Source organism: Thalassophryne amazonica, chromosome 22 (assembly GCF_902500255.1).
Source record: "Thalassophryne amazonica chromosome 22, fThaAma1.1, whole genome shotgun sequence".
NCBI lineage: Eukaryota > Metazoa > Chordata > Actinopteri > Batrachoidiformes > Batrachoididae > Thalassophryne > Thalassophryne amazonica.
In genome coordinates, this window is record NC_047124.1 from 16,681,081 (window position 1) to 16,699,004 (window position 17,924).

The 17,924-nt window shown below is 40.1% G+C and overlaps 1 protein-coding gene across 2 annotated transcripts; it reads right to left on the bottom strand.

Annotated features, from left to right (window-relative positions):
• Nucleotides 1-4,296: 4,296 nt before the first annotated feature.
• Nucleotides 4,297-17,804, bottom strand: LOC117503994 (DENN domain-containing protein 11-like). 2 transcript variants are annotated; one of them, XM_034163331.1, is made up of 9 exons: nucleotides 17,250-17,804; nucleotides 13,414-13,513; nucleotides 13,012-13,170; nucleotides 9,358-9,514; nucleotides 9,049-9,187; nucleotides 6,785-6,916; nucleotides 6,548-6,698; nucleotides 6,290-6,358; nucleotides 4,297-5,101 (listed from the first exon to the last, which is right to left on the bottom strand). In XM_034163331.1, exons 1-9 carry the CDS (start codon nucleotides 17,566-17,568, stop codon nucleotides 4,906-4,908), a joined length of 1,422 nt encoding a protein of 473 aa, XP_034019222.1. In that variant the 5' UTR covers nucleotides 17,569-17,804; the 3' UTR covers nucleotides 4,297-4,905. The 2 variants fall into 2 exon arrangements, with proteins under 2 accessions (XP_034019222.1, XP_034019223.1); XM_034163332.1 differs by lacking the exon at nucleotides 6,290-6,358.
• Between the last annotated feature and the right edge of the window lie 120 nt (nucleotides 17,805-17,924).

Consider the following 17,924-nt stretch of genomic DNA (forward strand, 5'->3'; position numbering starts at 1 on the left):
GGGATAAGAAAAGTGTCCAAAATATCAACGTAAACTTGTGCATTTACTGATGATGTAATGACAGCATTCTCCCCAGTGCCTTTACCTGACATGCAGCCCCATATCATCAATGACTGTGGAAATTTACGTTCTCTTCAGGCAGTCATCTTTATAAATCTCATTGGAACGGCACCAAACAAAAGTTCCAGCATCATCACCTTGCCCAATGCAGATTCGAGATTCATCACTGAATATGACTTTCATCCAGTCATCCACAGTCCACGATTGCTTTTCTTTAGCCCATTGTAACCTTGTTTTTTTCTGTTTAGGTGTTAATGATGGCTTTCGTTTAGCTTTTCTGTATGTAAACCCCATTTCCTTTAGGCGGTTTCTTACAGTTTGGTCACAGACGTTGACTCCAGTGTCCTCCCATTCGTTCCTCATTTGTTTTGTTGTGCATTTTCGATTTTTGAGACATATTGCTTTAAGTTTTCTGTCTTGACGCTTTGATGTCTTCCTTGGTCTACCAGTATGTTTGCCTTTAACAACCTTCCCATGTTGTTTGTATTTGGTCCAGAGTTTAGACACAGCTGACTGTGAACAACCAACATCTTTTGCAACATTGCGTGATGATTTACCCTCTTTTAAGAGTTTGATAATCCTCTCCTTTGTTTCAATTGACATCTCTCGTGTTGGAGCCATGATTCATGTCAGTCCACTTTGTGCAACAGCTCTCCAAGGTGTGTTCACTCCTTTTTAGATGCAGACTAACGAGCAGATCTGATTTGATGCAGGTGTTAGTTTTGGGGATGAAAACTTACAGGGTGATTCCATAATTTTTTCCTCAGAATTGAGTGATTCCATATTTTTTTCCCTCTGCTTGGTCTAAAAAAGTAACCGTTACTGACTGCCACATTTTTTTCCCTGATTTCTTATAGTGTTTCTTAAAGCCAGAAAGTTGCCATTTGAAATGACTTTAGTTTTGTGTCATGTCGGTGATCTGTTTTTTTCTACAAAATAAAACAACTGAATAAACATCCTCCGAAGCCGGTGATTCCATAATTTTTGCCAGGGGTTGTACAATCATTCATTTTTCATTTTCTACGCCCGCTTATTCCAATTAACAGTCGGGTGGGAAAGGGGGAGGGACGTGTCAGGGATCAACAAAACTTAAAATTTCAGGCAGTTTTTTTTTTTTTTGAGCAGCTGCATAAATTTAAATAGGAGATATTAATATAATGCAATTTTATTTTTAATGCATTTAAAAAAAAAAGAGAGAAAATACTGCTGCTACAAACACATTAGGTGCTCTTTAAAAAATATTATTGTAAATTCTGTTTTAGTCGTTTTCCTTTGGATTTTTTTCTTAACAGTTAAAGTCGGATTTTTTTTATTTTTTTATGTTGCACCACTATTTATCTGTATTTGTATTTATCTGATACGTGAGCATCAATATGATATAAATTACTTGGTATTCAAATAAAGTATTCACATTTTTTCTCTCCAATATGCTCAAAATTCACTTTTCTTAAAACAAAATTCAGAATTTTGATCCATGTGGGTAAAAATTGTGACAAGATGCTATGACACCCTGGAAAACAGTTTCCCAGCATGCCATTTGAGGGTCAAAGGGTACTCGCTTCATATGCTTCATGGAGTTTTAGAAATAGGCTTGTTACTGAAACTGTCACAAACACAAAAACAAAAAATATTACATAAAATGTAAAGACTATATATGAACATTAGAAATAAACTACAAGGGCACTCAGAGTGCACACCTCTGCTGATGTGATGTCAGTCTATCTCTGCTGACAAATTCCTTTTATCTTTATCACTGTTATTTTTCTGATGTCTTTTTAAACATTCTGTGATTATGATTGCTGAATGATCTTGACAGCACACCTTTCTGATTGATAATCTTGCACCCTAGCGAAGGTCTTTATATCTTTGTTGCCGTTTCTGGTTTTCTTTTATCCTTTGATTAACAGATAGATCCTTCTTAAGCTTTGATCCTGATTGCAGGATCTGGCTCTGTCCTGGAGGTTAAGCTGGAGTACGTGGTGGAGGTGGCAGAGAGGAGGATGCTGAGGAAACTGCTCAGCATCCTGGAAAACACCTCCCACTCCCTGCATGCCACACTGATGTCCTGTCAGAGCACCTTCAGCCATAGACTTGAAACCACCAAGGTGCACCACAGAATGCCACAGGTGGTCTTTCCTACCTGTGACAATCAGAAGGTATAATTCCTGCCCCTTCTGCAGGATGAATACATAACGAACAGAGCTATTCAGAGTAAATTTGTTGTACTTATTGTAAAAAAGAAAAAATATGTTCACTGTTTCTGTACTCTGGTGAAATTATTTCCTTCAGGATAAATAAAGTTGATCTTATTTTATCTTATATGTACCTAAAATACACCAGACGTTAAAACAGAAAAAACACAATCACTTTCCTTAACAAGTTGCAATGCACTTTATTTTTGAAATGTTTCACAGCAAAATAAAGTGATATTTTAACATGAGTGAACGTGTTTCTTCAACTACAAAATGTTTTCTTCGGCTCTCTATACACTGTATAAGGCGTTACGCGATGTACCTTTCTTACACAGGACACTTAATAATTGAAATGAATACAGATGCTTATGAGATCGTAACGGCATTATAAAACACAATCTGATCCCATTTCTTCACAGACGATACTGCCGCAACTGAATATTTACAGTCAAAATAACTTACAGCAAGGTTAAAAAAAAAAAAATTTTTAAATGTAAAAACTTTACAGCAGAAGGCGGCTGTTTAATAATTAACCCTAATTTTACTAGTAGAGTGCAGCATTTCTTATCTTAGGATGGTAAATCCACTAATTTTAAGAAATAAAACATCTAATGTATGGAAATTTGTGATTAATCTGAGTGCGCTATGCTTCACATTCAAGCATTTTAATCATCTTTTGATTGGGCAGTGAGAATTTCAACCAGCACTCAGCATTAAATCACCAACAGCCATGTGTCATGAGGTATTGAGCAGAAGTTTGTAAGCCTATACATCTATCAAAATACGTATGACGAGAAGGTTTTCAGTTACTAAAGTGGTTTTAGATCCATGGAAAGGTGACAATTTCCTGCCAGAGGGAAAACATTGCCCTCTGTCATTGCCCAACAACTAACGCACTTTGCGCTCAAGGTTCTTTGATGTGTTATTTGTTAGACACCCTACTACGTAGTGCATTCTGCGGTTACAAGAACACAGAATATCAAAAGTTGAAAGGACCTAAATGGTATAAAAATAAGTCTACAGTGCTGTGGAAAACCCGTTACCCTTTCCTCATTTCCTTTGTATGGCTGTTACATTTAAAAGTATCAATGTTCATATAAAATATAAGATAAAATAAAGACAACCTGAGCAAACACAAAATTATCGTTTAAAAGTACATTTTGTGCGATCATTTGTTGGGGGTATAAAGTTATGCACCATTTGTGTGGAATAAACTAAACCCCCTTTTCTCAAGTAACCATATTTAATCGATAAGCTACAACAAGACAAACCCACATTTGATTGGCGCTCGTCCCGCTGTGTCCAACGTCACCCTTAAATAGGACCTTTCAGGAGTAGCCAGCCTCCCAACACCTCAACAACTTACAAGAATTTATTCACAGATTTCATACCGGTAACGTACAGTTGTTTAAGAATGCGGGTCGCCAACATTATTTCGTTGCTATTTTGAGTGTATATGATAATGGCTGCTATTTTAACGCTAATTCATTCAGGTTTAAACATTTTTTAAAAACAATTTGCGGTTGTAAAAGAGTGAACTTAACCTCTTTAAAGGTTAAAAAAAGATTCTGAAGAGGGCAAGTTAAACTCTTCAACACCATTGAGATACAGTTGCATGAACTTAAAAGGGCGAGTCTAGAAAACCCTCCAGAGTGACTACATTAAAGCAATTCTGCAACCATGAGTGGACCAACATCCCCTCACAACAACTGTGTTCAGTTGCAGTAGTTGCTGCTAGAAGTGTTGTACAATTTGGGGAATTTGAGTGAAAGCGATTTTTCTTCAATCAAAGGAAATTACGGCGGATTTTAAAGTTTTCACAGCACTGTAGGTCCTTCCGAGGACGGACTTGTACTTAATGTTAAAGAAAAATGCTTGTATACTTAATTTAACGACTATGAACAGACATGAGGTGCCCGCTGTCTTGGCACTGGCACTTCAAGCCTGTTGGATGTTAGAAAAACATGTTCATTGCTAAACCTGGAACAAAATTATAGCGCAATCCATGCGCTGAACGTGTTTCGCAGTGCTTACAGACATTGAAGGCAGTTGGACCTGCTAATATTTATGTTACATTTGGGCAAATGCCCTGTTATGGACTTAGAGGCTTAAAAGTCGGATGTTAAAATCCAGCACTTGATCCATAAATGGGCAATGCACGTTCTGAAACACTGTACATGATGGGAAATCGGGAAATCAGGACAGGAAATGGGGATTATTATTTACATGTTCACCATGGAGTTCGTAACACTCTGTTTTGGTTCTTCAGGAAGGATTGGTCCGATCCCAGGAAATGTGAAGGATTCATTGGCAGGTGTTAAGACCATCTCTGGTTTGGAGCTGCCATCAAAGGGTCATCACTCACACAAAGTTCATGCCCACTTTCCGTCACTTCAGTTCAAATCTACCCTTCGGATTCCGAATCACGTGGAACCGGCTACGTTATTCTTGTTCGTAATATCAGAGAGTTGATGTTTTGTTGCTTTTGCCATCAGGAAGGGAACACAACACAAAAAGGCAGAGAGGTACAAAAAATGAGTTGCATTTCTAGAGGCTCCAACAGTCTAGAAGATGGTAAGAAGGCGGTAATGCAGCAATCGGAGTTGGCTCAAGGCAAACGAATCCCATTTAAACCAGTAATGTTTGTCTTCTCTCAGCTGCAGCAAAGCTGTTCTGACACCAGTAAGGTGTCATAGCCATAGGTCTCCAGCAGGTGGAGCAAAAAGAGCCTGTCTCCATGAGGGTCCAGGCCCATGGCCCGTACGGTCTCCTGTGTCAGCGTGGGATTGGAGCTCCCTGCCACCTCGCTCAGGGTCTGGAAAATCCTGTTATTCTGCTCCAGGAAAAACCTGATGGAGAAGGCAGGAATAATTAAGCGGAACAGTTTGATCCAAGCAGACGTTTTTATCTGAGAAGTCTCAAGACCAACTTACTAATCAGGACCTAAAATTGCATCTAGGATTAACTATCAATATACTGTGTGTATCGTTTGAGCTGGATCCTGATGATGATGTAGAAATGAAACGTGTACATTATAACAGGAGTTACTGAAGATCTTCAAACAAAATATGGCCATCGGGCATTGCGAAGACTTGTGCTCAGCATAACTCCAGTCCTATTCCTGCCAGGGTCTTCAAATTCACAGGGAACATTCTTGGGACACAGACCTTGGATGAGTTCAAAGATAGCTAACCTTGACCTATTTTAAGAGGCCAAAAGGTCACATTCTGTTTCCTATTTCCAGAGGGTATTTTAGCATTGTGTTGTGTGTATGTGTGTGTATATATATATATATATATATATGTGTGTATATATTAATTGTCAAATTATTGCTTGAAATAAAATGATTAATAAATGGAATAATTTTGACTGTGTTGAATGTTTGTCTCCAAAGTAAAGGTCAAACAAGGTCGACGTCTATTGGATTCTATGACAGGTGACATATGTGACCCTGCAACATGATAACAAAGCATGACAGATGGTGTAAATTATTCCTTTTTAGAAGAACTCTATTAACCCAAACAATAATTTGCATCATTTTTTTTACTGAAATTGGAGCAACTTTAACTTTTGACCCCTGTGCAAACTGAAACTGACCTTTGTCACCATTTTTGCTGTTTTTATCCCATAACTCCAGAACATTCAGTCACAGATAGTCCAAACTATACATTTTTGGAATTGTTTGATCAGACAAATAATGTGATATAGTTTTTAACATGATTGGAGCATTTTTAAATTTTGACCTCTGTGTAATTCTTCATTGACCCCTACCTGGCTACAGCTGCCACCCTGGGATGGCTATCATACATTTTTGTGTAGGCCATGATACACTGAGGCTGGATTCTAAGTGTTGTTTAGTCACCTTCAGTGGTACCGAAAATCTGCTTGGCCCATGGACTATGATCTTATCAGTGCGACATTAAAGTAAAAAAACAAAAACAAAAAAACATTTCAAGATTCAAGATTCTAACTTTGCCTCTTTACATAGAGTTGACATAATCTGCTGTTCACTTGAAAATGCTTAAATGTCTACTTACAAAATAAAGAGATCCTCTTCAGTGGACACACAGTCTCCATTTTCCTCCTGGGAGTACAGTAACATCTGTCTACACACACACACACACACACATAAATACGCACTTGATGAACACTTCATTTTAGGGTTGTGTTGCTCCTACAAGTGTAGTGTTAAGTGATGTATTCTAACATCTTCCTATCTGTGGCACAGTAAAACATGTTTGATTTTGGCTTTGCTCTTCAGAACTTTGAACTTTACTAACGTTGTGTGTATCTACCTCTGTTCGGTGAGTTTGCGATATTTGTCCCTGTCTGCGGTGCTGAGGCGGAGCAGAGGCTTCAGGCCTTCTCTGTAGGTCTTCACGTTCTGATTGTCCACATAGACGTCGTACAGATCCTTCTTCTCCTCAAAGATCTTCTCCGTAGTGCCTAAACATGCATAGAAGGTGCCGTGATGTCCCTTTTTCTGCCACTGAATTTGAACAAACTTTCAGGCTTTTGGCTGAACCGCTTACACGCCACGTATGAGAGCTCATTCTCCAGCGCGCTGATATCAGCCACGTTAACGTAGAAGAAGGGCCGGAACTCTGGCACGGCCACGCCCACACCAGGAATGGAAATGTTCGCCAGGCAACAGCAGCAGTAAACTGAGAAGGAAGAAACTGGGGGGGTCAAATTAAAGCTACAGTGTGTAAGATTTAGTGTCATCTAGTGGTGAAGTTGTAGATTTCTTTGTCATCGCCGCTCACGATTTTGTTTCCCCTAACTTTTTTCCTTCTTCATGACAGGGATTCATGCTCCTTTTACTTTTTTTTTTTTTTGTGATAAACAATATGTCTTATCCCCATTTCACAAAAATGAGGGTTCTCAATCACTGATTCCTCTTACTGCCCGAGGCCATCAAATATGGCCATCAGGTAAAGGCTTTTCATCCATCCATCTGTCTGTTCATCCATCTGTGCTCAGCATAAATCCAGTCCTATTACTGTCAGAGTCTTCAAATTCACTGGGAACATTCTTGGGACACAGACCTTGGACAAGTTCAAAGATGGCTAACCTTGACCTATTTTAAGAGGTTGAAAAGTCATATTCTGTTCCTATTTTATGATATGATGTCGAGGACGTAGAGTGGTGATGTCATTTCCTGGTGTTGCTAGCTGCTAACTTTGCTTTGTTTTTGGCTAAATGGGCGATTCTATGGTAACGGAATTATGACGACAGGAAAATCTGGCCATATTTTCGCTCCCCATTAAAAATGTCCTCCGACTGTAATTCCGTTGCCATAGAATTGCCCAAATATAACACCTTTGTGACATATTATATAAAAGCTAGGGAGAAATAAACACTTCTAAAACTGGAAATGCTGTTTCTGTAACATGATAATAACTCTGGAAGGATTTACAAAACATTTAGCGAATGTTAGTGTGGTAACGTCACTTCCTGATGTTGCTAGCTGCTAACTTTGCATTGTTTTTGGCTAAATATAACACCTTTGTCATATATTATGTAAACGCTAGCGAGAAATAAACACTTCTAAAACTGAAAATGCTGTTTTGTAACCCGATAACACCTCTGGAAGGATTTACAAAACATTTAGCGAATCTTAGCGTGGTGACGTCACTTCCTGGTGTTTCTAGCTGCTAACTGCTTCGTTTCTGGCTAAATATAACACCTTTATCAGATATTATACAAAAGCTAGCCCGAAATAAACACTTCTAAAACTGAAAATGTTGTTTTTTAACCTGATAACACCTCGTGATTGATTTACAGGACATTTTGCGGACATCAGCATGCGCGCTATCTTCTGCTAACTCAAAGCTAACTTCCGCTCTTGTCAAAAGCTTGAGTACACATACACGCATGCCCTCCTGCAGATGCCGTTAAAATGTAAATATTGTTTATGATTGATTGACTGATTGATTGATTGACAGAGGAGTTTTATTGAACATGTACAAATTATATGTAAGACAACAGGATCTTAATAATTAATTCAACGACTGCAAATTATAAAGAAGACAATACTCATATAGCCGAGGGTATTTTAGCATTGCATTATTTTATTCAGTCTTACAGAAAAACTGCACAATGCAAAAATAGACTAAATATGTCCCCTTTAGGCTACTGTATCAATATGGCAGCCTCCATGAGGGGGCCCGCTCCTATGTACGACTGAGAAGTTTTGAGCTTGACCCAATTTTTGGCATTATGAGAAATAAAGATTATCTCAACACATTGCACCCAGTGAGCCAAAATTTCACACATTCTTGACAAACATTTGTTTTTCAGAATGCCAAAAAATGGAGAACCACGCCATACTTTTTCTGGGTCAAGCTCAAAACTTCTCAATCTCCCCTTGTAGCTACCAAGGACTCATTCTGCCACATTCCATTTCTGTTCAAACGCCCCTAAATCCCGCACACTGTAGCTTTTCAACAATTTTTTTTTTTTTTTTTTACCATATTCTACATTTGTCAAGCAGACCTTTTTATCTGGATCTGCTATGATTGACATATTTTTTAAGTTTTTGTAAAAAAAATCTGTAATTTTCTAAAAACACTGGTAAATCTATAATCTCTTTGGCAAAGTTGGCAATATTTATGTATGTGTCATGTAATCATACATACAGTGCCATGAAAAACTTGACCTTTTTTTCAAATATTAACTTTTTTTTATGCCATCAAATTTTAAAATGAGCATTCAGGCTTCTTTATTTTAATATTTCTACCACGGAGAATAATTTAGAAGTTCTATCTCTGATTTTTAAACTTTTGTCTCTCACCTCTGTAGCAGACCACACCCACAGGAGGAGGGGAGAAGATAAGGATGCGCCTGCAGAGCAGAGCCAGTTTCCACAGCACCATGATCTGCTCTCCGAAGAAACGGATGAACTGCGACATGCAGCCTGCCGGGTGGGTGATCTGCTCCACGCGTATGCAAACGCAGATGCGCACAAATGTTATTCTCATATCACACAATGTGGTATGCAGCATCCCCCAGGTTCAAATCCCAGCCTGGGAGACCTTTACGTATCTCTTGTTTTCTTTCTAACTGTCTCTATAATAAATCCTGCCTTAAAAACCCCTCCTACCTTCATTTCAGGGTGCATGCTGTGGTTCAGTGCAGCTCCCCATGTGTTGTCTGGACACACACTAACGACACCATCACCACTGGGAGGCAGAAGTGCTCGTTTGTCGTCATAGAAGGCTTCCAGTGGAGAGTAGTGGCCTGGAAACTGGAGCTGGAGCCTGGTTCGGGAAACATGTGGACCTTAAAATCTTAACAAGAGGTGCATGATTTGCCTAATGTTGCTCCAGTTTTTAAGTAAAGGCTTTTTTTTTGGGGGGGGGGGGGGGGGATTACCCTCACTAAAACGCAAATATTTGCAATTAACAACACTAAATGTCCTCCCCAAAGGGTACCTATGGTGTAAGTATTAAGTGTTTACCATATGTCAATAAGGTGTCATAAGAAAAATCACTTCATCCTGTTAGTATAAAAATATTTGCAAAAACCCCCTAAAAATGTAATTGGCTCATCTACTTCATAATGGGTACCTGTGTTTTAAGTAATACTTTATTAATAACATACTGAAAGTGCAGTATAGCCTCTATCTTCAGGGTCTAAGTTCAGCAATGACGATCAAAGATCAGGAGCGACGCTAAGTGATCAGGATCAAAGGTCAGCCATTAGGATCAAAGATCATGATCAAAGACTAGTTGCAGGTTCAGTGATTGGGATCTTAGTTTGGTGATGGTGATCACAGGTCAGTATCAAAGGTGAGTTGTCAGAAACAAAAGTCCTGATCCACTTCACAGGCCAACAATCATAAACAAAGGTGAGTGATCAGGATCAAAGTCACTATCAGGATCAAAGGCGAGGAGTGACTGTGTACCAAGATTCAGGTCTGGTTGACATAAATGCATTTTTGGATGGGAATATTCCATGAGTGTGCTAAGAATTGGAATTTGGCTTGAAGTTAAATTAGAAGTCCATAACTATTCTGTTAAGTAATTAGAAAGCATAACTAATCTGACCCATGTGGATATCCTTCCAAACAAAGCCTCTAGGGGCGCCCTGTGGGCATTCAGGCACCCTCTGTATTTTACACTCCCCTGTCTTAAAAAGACACCGTGTGGTGGTTTCTTCCTGTTTGTCACGCTATAGATTTCCAGAATCTCCACACTTTGTCTTTAGATGGCATTCATAATTTCCTGATGGAGCCGCTGTGTCACGCCGTGATCTCGCTTCTTCCCCATACCCTCTTTCTCTCCATGTCCCTCTCCTCACTTCCCAACACTCTAGACTCTCTCCGCTTGCATCGTTACATCCACCATTAAGGCGTTTATTTATTTATTTTGTCTGCCTGTTAGCAAGATTACGTCAAAACTACTGCACGGATTTTGACAAAATTTTCACCACAGATAGATGTTAGACCAAGTAAGACTCCACTGAATTCTGGAGGTGATCGGGATCCAGATCCGGACTCTGGATCAAGGTTTCACTTTATATAGGCTTTGAAGGATCACGTCAAACTACTTCACAGATTCTCCCCAAATTTGCACCACAGATAGATATTAGGGCATGGAAGACTCCACTGAATTCTGTAGGTGATCTGGATCCAGATCCAGATTCTGGATCAATGTTTCACTTTATATAGGCTATGAAGGATTACATCAAACTACTTCACAGATTCTCCCCAAATTTGCATCACAGATAGATATTAGGGCACGGAAGACTCCACTGATTTTTTGGAGGTGATCTGGGTCTGGATCTTGATTTTGGATCAAGATTTCACTTTATATAGGTTTTGAAATATTACATCAAACCTATTTCACGGATTTTCACCAAATTTGCATCTCAGATCGATATTAATTAGGCCATGGAAGACTCCACTGAATTTTAGAAGTGATCCAGATCTGGAACCAGATTCTGGATCAAGATTTCACTTTATATAGAATTTGAAGGATCATTTCTAAACTACTTCACAGATTCTCCCCAAATTTGCACCACAGATAGATATTAGGGCATGGAAGACTGCACTGAATTGATCTAGAATACAGAATCTGGATCTAGAATCCAGATCCAGATTCTGGATCAAGATTTCACTTTATATAGGCTTTGAAGGATTACTTTAAAGCTACTTCACAGATTCTCCCCAAATTTGCACCACAGATAGATATTAGGGCATGGAAGACTGCACTGAATTGATCTAGAATCCAGAATCTGGATCTAGAATCCAGATCCAAATTCTGGATCAAGATTTCACTTTATATAGGCTTTGAATGATCACTTCTAAACTACTTCACAGATTCTCCCCAAATTTGCACCACAGATAGATATTAGGGCATGGAAGACTGCACTGAATGGATCTAGAATCCAGATCCAGATTCTGGATCAAGATTTCACTTTATATAGGCTTTGAAGGATCACTTCTAAACTACTTGACAGATTCTCCCCAAATTTGCATCACAGATAGATATCAGGGCAGGAAAGACTGCACTGAATTGATCTAGAATCCAGAATCTGGATCTAGAATCCAGATCCAGATTCTGGATCAAGATTTCACTTTATATAGGCTTTGAAGGATCGCTTCTAAACTACTTCACAGATTCTCCCCAAATTTGCACCACAGATAGATATTAGGGCATGGAAGACTGCACTGAATTGATCTAGAATCCAGAATCTGGATCTAGAACACAGATCCAGATTCTGGATCAAGATTTCACTTTATATAGGCTTTGAAGGATTACTTTAAAGCTACTTCACATATTCTCACCAACTTTGCACCACAGATAGATATTAGGGCATGGAAGACTGCAATGAATTGATCTAGAATCCAGAATCTACTCCAGAAACTACTTCACAGATTCTCACCAAATTTTCATCACAGATAGATATTAGGGCAGGGAAGACTCCACTGAATTTTGGAAGTGATCCAGATCCAAATCTGGATTCTGGATCAAGATTTCACCTTTATATAGGATTTGAAGGACTACTTTCTTCACGGATTCTCACAAAATTTGCACCACAGATAGATATTAGGCCATGGAAAACACTGAATTTTGGAGGTGATCCAGATTGGCGGATTTCAGAAATCTCTGATTGCTCTTGTTCTCCGTGTAGTTCACTCAGAATTCTCCGTCTACTGACTGTTGTGTGCGTTCCGTAATAAAGGGCTCACTGTTGGTCATGAGGTGATGAACAACATACTAAGGAATTTACGGACACGTCTCCTTTGTGTTTTTCTCTTGCTGTACTCGTCCTTTTACTGAGGACACGTTAATAAAATGAACTAAGAATCGCAGTACGACTATTTAAATCTATTACGGAGTTGAATTTCTGCAATAACGAGTGCATCATGTGGAAGAGTTTTCAAATTTGTGACTTAAACCTTTGAAATATGTCTCACTTTGTGAAGCTGATCTGAATTAGACATCGCAAACATACTCGGGATAGTTACTGTTTTTCCACACAGCATTCCTGGGAGGGTGAAACCTACCCGGCGGACACAAGAAACATCCTCCTTTGAGCCTACAAAACTAGTATGTGGTGTTGTCTTTAAAATGATTATGTTTTACAGCCTGCTGCTGAGGAAATCTAGAATTTCTCTGACAGAGAGGAAGAAAACAAAAAATGATAATGTGGTGCCAAAAGCGTCAACTAATTAGACGTCTGTTCCACACTGTATGTAAGTAATATCTGTGCGCCAGCGGGCTGCTCGGTGCAGACGAGCTCCTCTTACCTGACCTGGTGCTCCAGGAAGCTCATGTAGCGGTACAGCAGTGTATAGGAAGGAGACAAGATCCCTACTGACTTCATCCTTGCCCCCCTCTCCGCCGTGCTCTCCACCGCCATGTTGGCAAAGCAGGCCAGGCCAAAGTAGCAGCCCTTCCTGAAGTATCTGGAATGGACGGGAGGGAGACAGACGACAGCGTGAGTCATGAACGTGGACGACAGATGGCTGTGCCTTTTTTTTTCTCTTCTTCTTCTGCCAGGCAGCGTTTGACAGGAGAGGCTGCATCCTAATACTAATAATTAGCTTCCTTGCATCAGTTGGATCCTCTGAGCAACACAGAAGATGCAGGAAAAACCACTCGGCTGTGCAGTATGTTTACGACTGATTTATTTACGTGCGCGTACTTACATGAAGTCTGTGCTGACTCGGTGGGAGCCACTCGCAATGGCTTTGAACTCGACTCCCTCCAGGTCCATGTCTTTGGGCAGACACCACTCCAGCATGTTGCCTTTTAGAAACACACACAAAACAATTACACTGTTAAAGAAATGGTGTGTAAATACGAGCATATTATCACCATTTCACACAACTGGTGCGGCTGGATTCCTTGGATTGCACAGAGAGTTGAGTACTGATGCTCGAGGAGCAGCTGAGCAAATACGGTGTGATATGAGAGACAATGAAGGTGACGCATCAACACGGTGTCCAGTCCAATGATTACCTACGTGTCTCAGCCGCTAGATCTGCTGTCAAACTCACAGCTGTTATTGACTCCAAGTGTTCTTAAAGCATCATGAAATCACATCCTGAATACTGAACAATACAGACGGGGGACATATTTCCTTTTGTTTCTGTGTATCCTTTGCTGAAGCAACTCTATGTTTGAATCATTCCGAAACAATACACCACTTTCCGAAACAATTATTTTGTTTTGAGCGTGTCGAAACAGTGTATTATATTCAGAAACAATAAATGGATTAAGGACTTTCTGTCAGATCGCTCACAGAGAGTCAGGATTGGCCCCAATGTAGCCTCAGCTCTCACATTCAGCACCGGGTCCCCCTCAAGGCTGCATGCTGGGCCCACTGCTCTTCACCCTCTACACCTCTGACTGCATCCTATCCACACCAGCGACACCTTCATTAAGTATGCGTATGACACCACAGTGATGGGCTGTATCACTGGAGGAGATGAGTCCGCCTAAGGGGATAAGGCGGAACAGCTGATGGTGTGGTGTAGAGAAAATAACCTGCTACTGAACACATCCAAAACCAAGGAGCTAATCATTGACTTCAGGAGAAACAAATAGACATTCAGCCTATTATCATTGGGGGGACCTGTGTGGAAAGGGTCAGGGACTTCCTTTTCCTGGGAGTCCACATAGAGGAGAAACTGACCTGACCTGGGACAGGAACACCACATACTTGGTAAAGAAGTGACAGCAAAGACTTCACTTTCTGAGAATCCTCAGGAAAAATAATATAAACCAGAGATCTATGCGCCAATAGCATTTCTTGTATATTAGTCCCTGAATTGTTCTGTAATTTATGTCTGTAGCATGGCCCAAGCAGAGGGTCACCCCTTTGAGTCTGGTCTGCTTGAGGTTTCTTCCTCAGAGGGAGTTTTTCCTTACCACTGTTGCTCTGGGGGTTGGTAAGGTTAGACCTTGCCTGTGCAAAGTGCTTTGAAGCAACTCTGTTGTGATTTGGTGCCATATAAATGAAAATAAATTGAAATTGAAAATAGATTGCTTGTGTCTTTTTACCACTGTACCGTGGAGAGCACCATCACATACAGCCTATGTATGTGGTTTGCCAGCTGCACAGGGGCAAACAGGGTGGAGCTCCAGAGGGTTACCAAAATGGCAGAGAAGATCACTGGGTGCCTTCTACCCACACTGGGGAACCTTCATGGCTCTTACTGTTTCAGGAGAGCCAACACCATCCTTAAGGTTCAGGGCCATTAAAGCAAGTACAAATGGATTGAAAAACAGTTTCTACCCAACTGCTGTTAGAGCTTTGAATGCCACTGGAACCAAATAGCCAGGTCACATGTCACACTTAAAATTAGTGCAATATTTGTTTATGTTCAATATCCACTGCCACTGAAATAGCAACAGTTTTGTACATACTTTTCTCTTTTTATATACAATCTCATTTTTGCTACTACATTCTTATAATGTTTTGTTTTTTGTAATTTGCGCTCTGGACGTACCTCTTTCATTCTGTTAAATTTCATGTTTACTTTTCTTTTCTTCTCCAGACCTTTCAAGTCTGCGTGTGGTTTACTCAGGTTTATATTTGCACTGAAAGGCTTTCACCTCACCTCTCGTTATACTGGTTACAATGACAATAAAGAATCTGTATCTGAATCTGTAAAATCATTTTTATAACAACTATTATATTTTGAAAAACTTTCCTTTCCTGAAGCAGTTCTGTGATTTAGGCATGTTGAAAGTTTTATATATTTGAATCATAAAAAGTGTTTTGTGTTTTAAATAGAGCACCTGTATTTCAAGTGCTTTGTAACTGAATAATTGTCTGAAACACTTGACTCATTATTTTGGAAAAAAAAAACCCATTATTGAGCATTTCAAAACAGCATATCCTCCTCTTAATCAACTTTGTGGTTCAAAACAATAAACTGGTTTTTGAAACATGATTAATTTACTGTTTTGAACATCTTGGCGCTATCATTTTATAAAAGTATTTTGATTGAATAAATTGAAACAATGAATCGAATTGTTTCAGAAAATAATTCACTAAGTGCATGGAGAGGAGAATGTCTCACATTTAAAAACAGTGCATTTTGAAGCAATTTTATGATTCAAAACTGTTTTCTGAAACAAGGGTAAATGTTTTTTTTTTTGAAGATTTAGAAACAGTGCATCATTTTCAAAGCCAATTTTGTTTTGAAAAACTGAAGCAATTATCTTCTAAAACAGTTATTTCACTGAACATTTCAAGATGGTGTCTTTTTTGTTGAAACAATTTTGTGGTTCAAAACAATTTCTGAAACAAGAGTTTTTCCTTGAGTGTTTTCAAACATTTTGACAGTTTTTTTTTTTTTTTAACTAATTCTTCTGTGTCTTGAGAACAGAACCAGAGACAGCATTTTGAAGCAGCGGGTCATTTTTTTCTGAGGCAATTTACTTTTCGGTTGTTTTTGTTTCTGAACAAATTGAAAAATTCAGAAAACCTAAATTCTGCAACAATTGCAAAAAAAACAGAAAATGCTTTTGGAGCTGATGTGTTGAGTTGTACTTTTAACAATCTATTTATTCTTTATGTATTCATGAAGCTGTCAGTGTTACAGTTTTTGCAATGACGCCTGCAATAATTGATATTGTCACTGAGTGGAGACAACAAATAGAAATAATGCATCTGAGAAATTTTCTGTATTTTGCACCCACAGGAAGAAGGTATCAGAACTTACGTGAGTGAACACAGGTTTATAGAATTCTGATGTTCCAAATGTGGGATTTTTCCAAATACCATCATTTTAAGAATAAGATCAACTTTATTTACCCTGAAGGAAATTAGATAATTATTTTTCCAGAATACCGAAACAATGACAGTAAACATTGAACAATGTCTTTTAAGACATTTTCACAAGATGTTCGACAATATTGCACATAACTCTGAGTAACTGAATAACTTTGTTCATTATGTATTCATCCTGCAGAGGGGGGAGGAATTATACAGTCCGATTGCCCCAGGTAGGAAAGACCTCCTGTGGTGTTGTTTTGTACCTCCGTGCTCTGACAGGATGTCAGTGCAGCATGAAGGGGGTGGGAGGTGCTGTCCAGGATGCTGAGCAGTTTCCTCGGCATCCTCCTCTCTGACATCTCCACCACAGACTCTAGCTCAACCCTAGCCATCTGGAATGCAACATAATAGCTCTTGGCCTTATGTGGCCCCCGGGCTGCCAGTTTGAGATCACTGCTGTAAATCAAATCATTTGAAACATTAAATAAGGAGATTCTTCACTATAACTCTCTTGTGTAATAGGAAGCTGTTTTATTCACCAAAGGCCCTCATTAATAATGAATATATCCCGCAGAAAGAACCATCTGGCTTAATTTCCATCACAGAATCCACGGTTACATTCTGACACGCAAAACTTCTGTAGAATGTGTGTGTGTGTGTGTGGGGGGGGGGGGGGGGGGGGGGGGCACCTGTCCATCTGCTATATATATATTTTTAATGGCGCATTTTTTTTTTCTTCTCATTATTATATCCCACCTGATCTGGTGTTGAACGTAACCACAAACACCGACACGATCTGGTCCTTTTCCTCCCATTTCACCATCCTGTCTTCCAGCGGCTCGTCTCTCGGCGCTGCATCCGAGGGACGCTGCTCCTGGTCGGCACGCGGCGGCTCGTCGGTCCGCGCAGGCGGGGGAGCCGGACTCCCCGGACCGCCGCTCCGCCCGAAGCCCGTCAAAGCGGCGCGGCTGTTCGACGGGCTCGACAGGCGTTCTGTGGCCGCTCCGCCGGGCTTCTCGGCGGACGGAACCTCCTCCCAGTCCAGCAGAGGAGCTCGGTCCGACCGCTCCACCATCCTGGCAGCGGCTCGGCTCGACGATGTCTCTCAGCTCGCAGACGCCTGGTCCATCCGAGGAGCGTTCACGGCAAACTGTTCGCGCCGCCGGACATTGTGCATCAATTTACTCCGCGTTTTGCACACAGGTTTATATTTAATATTTGTAGTCTGTCAGACTGTGGTCGTAAATTTGATGCTGCTCGGAGAGGGCAACACCTTCATCCAACGTGAGCTGTGTTCAAAAACAACGGCGATGTGACTGCTCGTTGCTGTTGCCTAACATGGCCGTGAACGCCTCAGAACACTCCTCTGTTTTTCATTCTTGAATGTAACTCGGACGGTGCTGTCAAAATGAATTTGCTTTCCTCGCTCAC

What these genes read in the sequence shown, in the direction of transcription:
- LOC117503994 (XM_034163331.1), bottom strand. Translation starts at nt 17,568, where the DNA reads ATGGTGGAGCGGTCGGACCGAGCTCCTCTGCTGGACTGGGAGGAGGTT. An exon ending in TACGTTCAACACCAGATCAG is followed by an intron (nt 13,514 to 17,249) that starts GTGGGATATAAT and finishes TGTTTCTAAAAG; the next exon opens with GCAACATGCTGGAGTGGTGT. An exon ending in CGCAAACTCACCGAACAGAG is followed by an intron (nt 6,359 to 6,547) that starts GTAGATACACAC and finishes GTGTGTGTGTAG; the next exon opens with ACAGATGTTACTGTACTCCC.